The sequence below is a fragment of the Nelusetta ayraudi genome, unplaced genomic scaffold (genome assembly GCF_046127955.1).
Source record: "Nelusetta ayraudi isolate G7.1 ecotype Tasmania unplaced genomic scaffold, CSIRO-AGI_Nayr_v1 ptg000114l, whole genome shotgun sequence".
Lineage (NCBI taxonomy): Eukaryota > Metazoa > Chordata > Actinopteri > Tetraodontiformes > Monacanthidae > Nelusetta > Nelusetta ayraudi.
The window spans coordinates 1,098,489-1,107,500 of NW_027466164.1; the positions used below are offsets into that span (position 1 = coordinate 1,098,489).

The 9,012-nt window shown below is 47.1% G+C and overlaps 1 protein-coding gene across 1 annotated transcript in view; it reads right to left on the reverse strand.

Moving 5' to 3' along the window:
* ptger2a (prostaglandin E receptor 2a (subtype EP2)) overlaps nt 1-9,012 on the reverse strand; it is an 11,969-nt gene continuing 2,957 nt past the window's right edge. The window contains exons 2-3 of the mRNA XM_076049356.1: nt 8,748-9,012; nt 1-1,874 (exon numbers count right to left, since the gene is read on the reverse strand). The exon at nt 8,748-9,012 is cut by the window's right edge and continues 709 nt beyond it. Coding sequence (XP_075905471.1) covers nt 1,584-1,874; nt 8,748-9,012 — 556 coding nt within the window. The 3' untranslated portion in view covers nt 1-1,583. The remainder of the gene's footprint in view (nt 1,875-8,747) is intronic.

Genomic DNA, 9,012 nt, shown 5'->3' on the forward strand with positions numbered 1-9,012 from the left:
GAATCAAGCTGTGCTGGCCAAACAGACGGATCTCTTTCTCTGGAGAGCAGTTTGTTTGGACAAAGATCACCTGCGTTCCGCCGACTCACGCCGATTTTTAAGATTTTTGGTATTGTACTAATTTGTTTTTGTTGGCGCTTGGGCTGGTCTAATCAGAGACCACGGTGACGCTTTACCATCTTTGCCACTGGTGGATGTTCAAGACAGTAGACCCCCATGTACGGTGGTCTTTTACACCCTCCCATGTGATGGCTGACTGCGGGACAAATGGTGTGTGAGTTCAAAGTTCATGAGTGAAAGTATGTCGGGCGCTTGACAGTCGTTTGACAGACAGGTTCCCTCTCCACTGGGGAGAGACCTTCTCAGTGGGGGGCTTCCTCACAGGAAACAGAAGAAGAAGAAGGAAGGATTGGGTGTAGGATTTGACATGAGGAAGCCGGTTTCCCTCTTCTAGTGATCCTGGGTCTGTTATTTCGTCACTAAGGCACTGAGACAAACACTCGACTTGCCAATATTCACTTTCTGTGAGAGTCTTACTTCTTCAAAAAGATTCCCTTCCAGAATTTATATGTTCACACTCTACTGTTTACTGTATCTGTCATAACAATCAGCTTTACCCCAGACCTGCGTTCGTCCCTTTCTAAAGCCTGTGACGGCTTTGTACAGCTGTCCGTGCTGACCTGGTGCTCTTTGGCCTCTCTGGCAGGAATGTGGAAGGGTCACGGGCTGGTTTGGAGGGTCTCGGAGTTTGAGAAGCTTGGAGATGATGACCACAGGTGTCACTCTGGGGTTTAAGGAAAGGGCCTCACTGTATCTGAGCTGTAGGCCAGTATGTAGGTGGATATTACGCTGTGCAAAACTGTCATATCTGGACAAAATCGCTACCCCGATCCAGTCGGTCTGACTGTGAGTGAATGCGCATGATGAACCTTGGACTTTGCTACATAAAAAGGCGGCGATGAGTAATCCACGCCCGTACTTTGTGCCTCCATCAGCTGCTGCCTCACGGACGTAAGTACAAAAGTAAAACAAGGGAAGAAAAAAAAACCAAATGAAAAAGGCATGTCCAGTGAGTCTACAGATCCTTCACTGTTTGCCCTGAATCAAAGGCAAATTCCATTTCCATACACGCTGACAGGACCACACCGCTCGTGTGACACAGCCGACCGGTTGCATAATCGCTCCCAGCGCACGTCTTTGTTTAATGTAGACGAGCTTCAGCAAGTCACCGAAACCCTGAATCTCCTGCGAGCTTTCCCTCGGGTTCGCCCAACGTGTTCGTTGCTTTCAATTCGACCATTGGTGATTCGAGCAGCAAAATAATACAAATTATTATCATTGGCATTTCAGCAAGATGTCAGCATTCATTGCGCAAGCGCCAGGAATGGGTGGAAAAATAAAGTTTTCCCAGCGTTTATCATTGAGGGGGAGGAGGAGCAGGCTTGTCCAAACTCAGGAATCAGATAAGGAGCCTCTGCCCACTGGGGGACACATGGGAGTCCAAGAAACCTGCTGCCCCCAAGGAGGTCCTGCGCTCTGCTCCAATAAATAGAAAACAAGCGAATAACACAACGCCGTGGCGGTCATAGGTTCTCGGCACTGGGGAAACGCTCCGGGTTCTCCAGCGGGGGGCGGGTGAGCCGCACGTTGACCGGAGAGCTGTCCTTGGCCAGCGACGACTTGAGCACGGAGTTCCTGGAGAGCAGCAGGGAGGCGCTGCAGAGCGACGACCACAGGAAGTGCAGCACGCTGGGCGAGAGCAGGATGAAGACCCAGGGGTCGATGATGGGGTTGACGGAGATGAAGATGAGGGCGATCAGGTCCAGCCGGTGGGACTCGACGTCCCTCCAGATGGAGTTGATGTACACCCGGATCTGGAGAGGTGGGGGGGAGCAAAGAGATGAGTGGATTAGCCTCGTAAATCCTCCTGCAAACGCAATTATGATGGACGTGCTGGGCGGGCGGGCGGGCGGTTGGGCGGCTGTCCATCAGCAGCAGCCGTCACCAATCAGGACTCAACAGCTGCTCAACTCTTTTCTTTGACGATATCGGTTGAACCACGTCGTAAACCAGGCGTAAATACGGAATGCGTTTCATCGTATCTGCGACAACTCCTACTGGTTTGTTTTTCTCTACATTGGAACCTCAGGAAGCACTCGCTGCCCCATGGGTCAAAATCCATCAGTTCGTTTACATTAGATTATATTGCGTATCATATTTTATTGCGTTATTGCACTATTATTGTTAGCATTATTATGAATGTTATTATTACTATTACTGTTATTAGATAGACAAATAAAGTACTTTATTCATTATTTTGTAGCATACAGTGTGCGCCATGCACACGCCATTACTATGGTCCAGTTTCATATATCATATTTCTATAGTCTTAATACTTTAAACAGCCTCTTCTGTACTTCTACAGACTACACGTCACCAGAGTCGCGCACACTGTCTATTCCCCCCCCCCCCCCCGCTTCTGTGCCCTTTTCGCGGGGCAGTGCCAATGAATTCTGCCGGCTCTTATGTGCAGGAATCTTCCAGAAAAAAAGGGTCCAAAAGGCATGAAAGGGAAAACTGTGACACGTGACGTCCACTCCCCCCCGCCCAACCCCCCCCACAAACACACGCGTCTTTTGTGTTTAGATCCCGCCGCTCCAGCGGGATGCTAATCCAGCTGGCACAATTAGCCAAACCCGGAACAAAAAAACCAGCAGTAACAGCAGCAGGAATGGTTGTTTCCCCCCCACGGTGCTGCGTTCCTGGCGTACGCCGCTCCCATTGTCCACCTGCGGTCACGTGACTGGAAAGCCTACTTCTTCTTGGGTGTCGAGCGATTTTATTTTTAGTCATTTTTTTCGTTACCGATCCCATGGCAGCTTCACCGAGGGACATTTGGATGGCACAGGGCCCCCCCCGCCCCCCCCCCTTGGTGTGTTTCCTCCCACGGTGCACTTTCACTGCGATGACACTGGCTGCTCGTCGTGGTTTCTCTTATCAGTCTCACTGCGTGTCAGTCGAGATAAAGGACTGACTGAGGCGGCTAACAGTTATCACGTCAACGTCTGTGTTTAAGGCCCCCCCCCACCCCCGAGGGTGTTGACGACGCTTTGCGAATTGGAATGCTTTTGGTTGTTTTTTTTGTTTTGTTTAATTTGTTCACTTACACAAGATTTCTCCCCTCTCCCTTCTCCCTCGAGATAAGCAACGATAATCTACTGACATGAAGGGAAATGTGCACTTGGAACCAACTCAAATCTCGTCAAACTCAATTTCCCCCCCCCCCCTGCATATTTCCATCAACAAGGGGCTTTGGGCTTTCGTATCGGCCGCCAAGGAAAACACATGGAGCCTGTAAAAAGCCCATCAATGTGTCAGTACCGTTGTTTTTTCGGGAAGCCTTTAATGTATATTGCAAAAAAATTCAGAGTCAAGAGTCATTTCCTGATAATGGAAGGACAATGATGAACTGGAGACCGTGGATTGTGATTTCAGCTACTAATTCCAAACGTTTCCCCCTGATCTTATATACAGGTACGACCCGAAAGATTAGAATAGCAAGTAAAAGTTGTCTTATTTTGGCAATTTAACATAAAAGATGAAACCAACAAATTTTATTGAGCCAGTACACGCAAATTGACATCTCTCAAGCTGTTCCTTGTTGTCACTTTGCGGATTAAGAATTTCAGCTTATTAAAACCACAAAGCCACAAACTAATTTTCCGAGTTTTTGAATTTGAGGTTTTTTTTAAGCTGCAAGACCTGATCAGCAAAATCCAAAGAAATAAAAACTTGAAATATATCGATTTGCATATTATTCCTTTATATGTTTGTTTTATTGGCGGCATGACCTCCGTAAAAATGAGAAACTCATAATAATCCACCCCCCCTCCCGCCCCCCCACCCCCTTTCTTTTCCCGTCTGCTCGAATTGTATCAGTGAGCTCAGCCACCGCGGGCGGGCGGCAGAGATGGGAAGTAGTAAAAGTCCCCCGAGCCCGGCGGCCACAACAGTTTGGGAACCAGGCGGGAATATCCACACAATCCGTGGAAGCCGTGAGCGGCTCGCAGGTTTATGAATTCCTGCCGGCGGCCGCCTCTGGGGCTCGGCCGGGAACAATATCCAGTTCAAGGCGGAGGGCAAAAGCACCTACGCTCCTTTAACTTCTGTATGAACTCTCTGACTCTTCCGTCTCTCCTTTCTCTTTCGTCCCCAGCGAAAACCCGCTGTCGTTTTTTTTTGTTTTTTTCCTAGGATAGTAACGGTCGCACCCGTCTCGTCTGTTCATGGAGTCATTTCGCCACACTATCCTGTGGTCAGCTCGTCGCTAGCCCAGAATAACTGGTTGTTTCTTTGCGAGGAAACTGCCTGGTGAGTCACCGAGCAAAAACGTCTCCGCTTGACAAAGATTATGTAAAATCTTTACAAACAAACTCCGGTATCAACAGCGGGAGCGACTGTGCCCACCCCACCACCCAAAACCCCAGAGGCTGCGCTAAGCAGAAGCACATGGGCCCGTTACCCTGATTAGCCGCAGACTTTGCCTTGTGTGTGTGTGTGTGTCTGAGTGTGTGTGAGACGAAAAACAACAGGTTGAGTTTGCATAGATGCCTCCTTCCCCGACCCTCCGACCCCCCCTCTTCTCAGTTTACGCAGGCAGTTTACGCACAACTGCCACTGTGAATCTGTTTTATTCTCCTCGTCTCCTCCTGTCAGCGGCAACAGGAAGCGCAATAAAGCTAATAATGTCAACCCATGGTTGTATTGTAGCAGGCATGGGCAAACTATGGCCTGGGGGCCATAAGTGGTCCGTCAAGGTTTTTAATTTCGGTCCACCGAACTTGAAGAAATGATATTAATAGTCAGTCAGTCATAAAACAGCTGTATTTCCTCCATGTTTTCAGTGTTTTCAGAGTCATCTCAATAGAGAGCGAAACACCGCGGGGCTTCAAACTGATTTGGTTTCAACTTTGCTGTGGTTCATTTTCTATTGACATTAAAGCAACATGTTTTCTACACATCCCATGATGGATTTTTTTCCTCCTTTGAGCTGGCTCACCAAAACACTCCATCCATCTGCTGCTGCTCCGCTACCCCCCCCCCCCCTCCGCCTCCCCCCCTCTGTCACATTTTACAACATTTTTTCTGGCTAAAAACCCATTTTGGCCCCACCAGTAAAAAAGTTTGTCCACCCCTGTATCATAAGAACTTGATACTAGACCAGCAATGTAGTGGCGCAACATTTTTTCCCCAGTGCCCACCAGAGGTACTGCAGCCAAAAAAAATCCCATGAGCTCCAAAAGCATTTTCCCAAGAAGAGCGTAATAATAATAATAATAATAATAATAATAATAATACAAAAATAAATGTCTCTAAAACCTGGAGCACGGCTCATTGCAAATATTTCTATTGCAGATTTCTCAGTCATGGTCTTCTAACCTTTCAAAAAAATATATAAAGGCCAGAAAATTACCAGAAAATAGTTTCACGGCATCGTGCGTTGCTGCTGTGCCTCAGCTCGTTGTGATTGGCTGACGCGTCCTGACGTATCGCGGGAGTTACAGCGGCATGGCGTAAAGTGTGTTGGGAAAATACTGTTTGGAGGTTCGTGCTTATACGAGCTTATACGAGCAGGCTTGCCGGTCTGCTCCGTCCTTAACTGGCTTTTGTTGCTACATCGGGAGGTTTTCATCCAGCCTCTGTTTTGTTTTTTGTTTTTTTCATCACCAGAAACGCAGGCACGTGAATCACACACATCAGTTCACACACTGAGGGGCAGAAAGAAAAATGCAATATGCTGAGCGCGTGACACCCTGACCTCAGACTGTAGCGTCATATTACTTCCTGGATTTCCAATAGGGAGGCTGCGGTGGGGCTGGTGATAAATTATGCATAGGACGAATTTTGCAGCCATAGCACCAGTCCATAGTATTTCTTACATCCTATGTCTTATCTCTTTGTTTAAGGCAACTGGGAAATTAAATGAAATTTCCGTTTGACCAGCAGTTTGCCGACTAAACAACTTTAGCATTGCCTTTATAAACTGCAGATGTTTGTTTTTTTTTATTAACTAAATAATTCACAAGGCTTACATTTTGTAATTCATTGGATTCCTCCTATACACTAACTGTACCGTTCAGTGGCACACAGGTGGCTAAATCTGCCAAAGCTGCAAAACACAGGTTGACACACACGAAAAACCCAATCTGCCAGCCTGGTTCTGGAGAAGCCAGGTCTCTCTCAGCGAGGCGGCTTTGCCGCCAGCAACAAACGCTTTCGGGTTTATCTGCGTCCACCTGCCTGGCCGGCGCCTTAATGCGGCCGTTCTGCAGAAATATGGCGAGGGCAAAGTGGACTGGAGAGATAAATATGGAAGCAGGGTACGAGTGATTCACTCCTCCCATCTCCCATTGGAAGAATGCCTAATATATGGGCGACCTTTGTCTTGAGGGGAGACAGGACAGCGAGTGGAGCCGCTCCAAATCACTACAGAGACAGAAAACACATTTGTATTTGACAAAATGTGCAATGACGCATTGAGATGACGTCTTTGTTCATCTCTTCCTCTTGTTTTTTTTTTTCCAGCTCCCGCGGGGTCCTTGACCCCACCTTTGCTCATCTCTTTTATCCGGCCTTCTGATGAGGGATGGAGGAGAAGCAATGTGGAAATGTGATGCCGGTGGCTTCACCTGCCCACAATAATCAGCAGCAAGAGCACAGTGTGCAACAAGCTGCTGCATGTAAAGGGCTTAAATCAAGTTTAGGCTTCATGTACAGAAGTACTGAAACAAGTTTAATATTTAATTTTAAGTTTTTCTTTTCCTGATGTGTGTATACATTATTTTGGCTGACTGCATGTGACCCTACTGACCATGTTGGAGTAGCAGAATGGGCCCTGTGCTAAAGCGATCTTTGTTGCATGATCCGATTATGTCGGCTGCAGCATTCGACAATCATCACGTGCAAGCGGGAGTCTGGCTCTGCGAGATCTCGGCCGCTCTGGGCCCATTACGGCGAAAAAATACAGAAATGAAATGCACAGAATGACTCACTGCCGGGAAAGAAAAGATTTATTTTTTTTTTTTGAATTCCGGGCTGACGCTTTCAGAATCGGAGGTGGGCAAAAACAAGCTCTCGGCTGAGACGGCAAATTGGCCGATCGTTTGAATACCGAGCAATTTGTGGACGGACTCCCGAACGCCCACCTGCAGAACATTCACATATAACAAACTTTCCGCCTCAACTCTGCAGGTTCATTAGAGGTCCATGTGAGTTCCGCTAAATGACTGAGGAAAAAACGCAGTGCCGTGCCAGCGTTGCAATCAGCTAATCAGACCTGTCACGGAGCCAACAGCGTCATCGACGTACGCAGTAATCTTCCAAAGCACAGGCCCACCAAGTTAGATTCAGTTGCATCCAGTCATAGGAAAGAAAGACTGAAAAACTGTCGTTAATCAACCCGTCGTCTGCTCTCTCGTCTGTCTTTTACCAGTAGCGATGTACATAACACCACAGAATCACTTTGCAAGGTCAAGCCTAGAAAGCGTCCAACCTCTTGGCTTCATCTGTGGCCCTCAGCCCGTCTGTCTCTCTGGGGTATCAACTTAAAGTCCTCTGATAGATACACCAGAACTGGGTGTGCAGGGGGAAATCTCTTATTGCAGCCCAGCGTCTCTCTGAAACTAAATCTCCAGCGGACTGCCCGTCCGGAGATGTGGTTTGGAATGAAAAAGCGCTGTATAAAATCAAAGTGGCATTATTACATTGTTATTACTGTTGGGGTTTTGGATAAACGGCACAGTTGAGGCTTTTTTCAAGCTGGTATGAATAATGAGAGTGAGACAGCAATCGGTAATTTCGTAACATCCATTTACTTATTATGCTGACAGCCGATGAATGGCTGTTAGGTTATACTGTATGTTAACTGATCTACTGTATATGTATGACTATACATTTTATACAAAACACTACATGATGAGATGCTAATATTTTACCTCCGTGAATACGAAGACTACATCCATAACTTTTTAAACCTTATTTAGTGATATCATTATTCTACCATCATAATTGAAGCACATCAAGAACTTACACTTAGCAAGCAAGCTCAATGTCAACAAACCATAAATATGCAACGGCTGTCTTTTCGAAAACGCGTTGAAATTTATCAGCATATCTGCACTTGTGACTTTTTGCGCGCTCACAGCTATTTCACACAAAACAACAGGATGCTGCTTGTTTCCAAAGGCAGCATTTTGAACATGAAAAAAAAAAAAGGTTTGCTTTGTTTGTTTCAAAACACCGTAACCCTCAAAATCCTTAAATTGCTGTTAACGTTTTGTTTTTGATGCCGTGTTGCATCGCTTCCTGCTGGCAAAATGGACACAGAAATGTCAATTAAAAACTAGGGAGTGCTCTACTTGCGCCGATACCATGACACGAGTTACCTGTTACACCATACACCAGTTGTATATGCATGTATATGACCATTTTTTGTTACATTTGTGTTTCTGCTGCAGTGAAACTTGGCGGTCACGCATGTTCTGTTAAAAAAAAAAAACCTCGCTGTTCAAATAACAAAACATCTGCTGAAAAATCAAAAAAACAATCATAGTAATTCCATAATGTCACACCTGAAGGTCTGACCCTGACCTTCAGGTGTGACATTTGAACATCTCATCTCAAATTCAAGAAGAATATGCACGAAAGAGGAACGACGACGGGCACTTTTGTGGCCTTTTCTCACTCACCACTAGGGGCAGTGTGCAGATGATGAAGATGATGGTCATGAAGACCAGCAGGATGAGGTGCTCCACCTCCTCGGCTATGGACACGGCCTTGCGCTCGCTGCTGTGCCGCCCGTTGGCCACCGCCGGCGCCGCCACCGAGCCGTTGCGCTTGCGCCGCTGGTACATCTTGAAGAGCTGGTAGACCACGAAGCCGTTGCACGCCACCGTGGCCAGCACCAGCGTCAGCATGACGGTGGCGTAGAGGTTGGCGTAGGCGCGGTCCTCC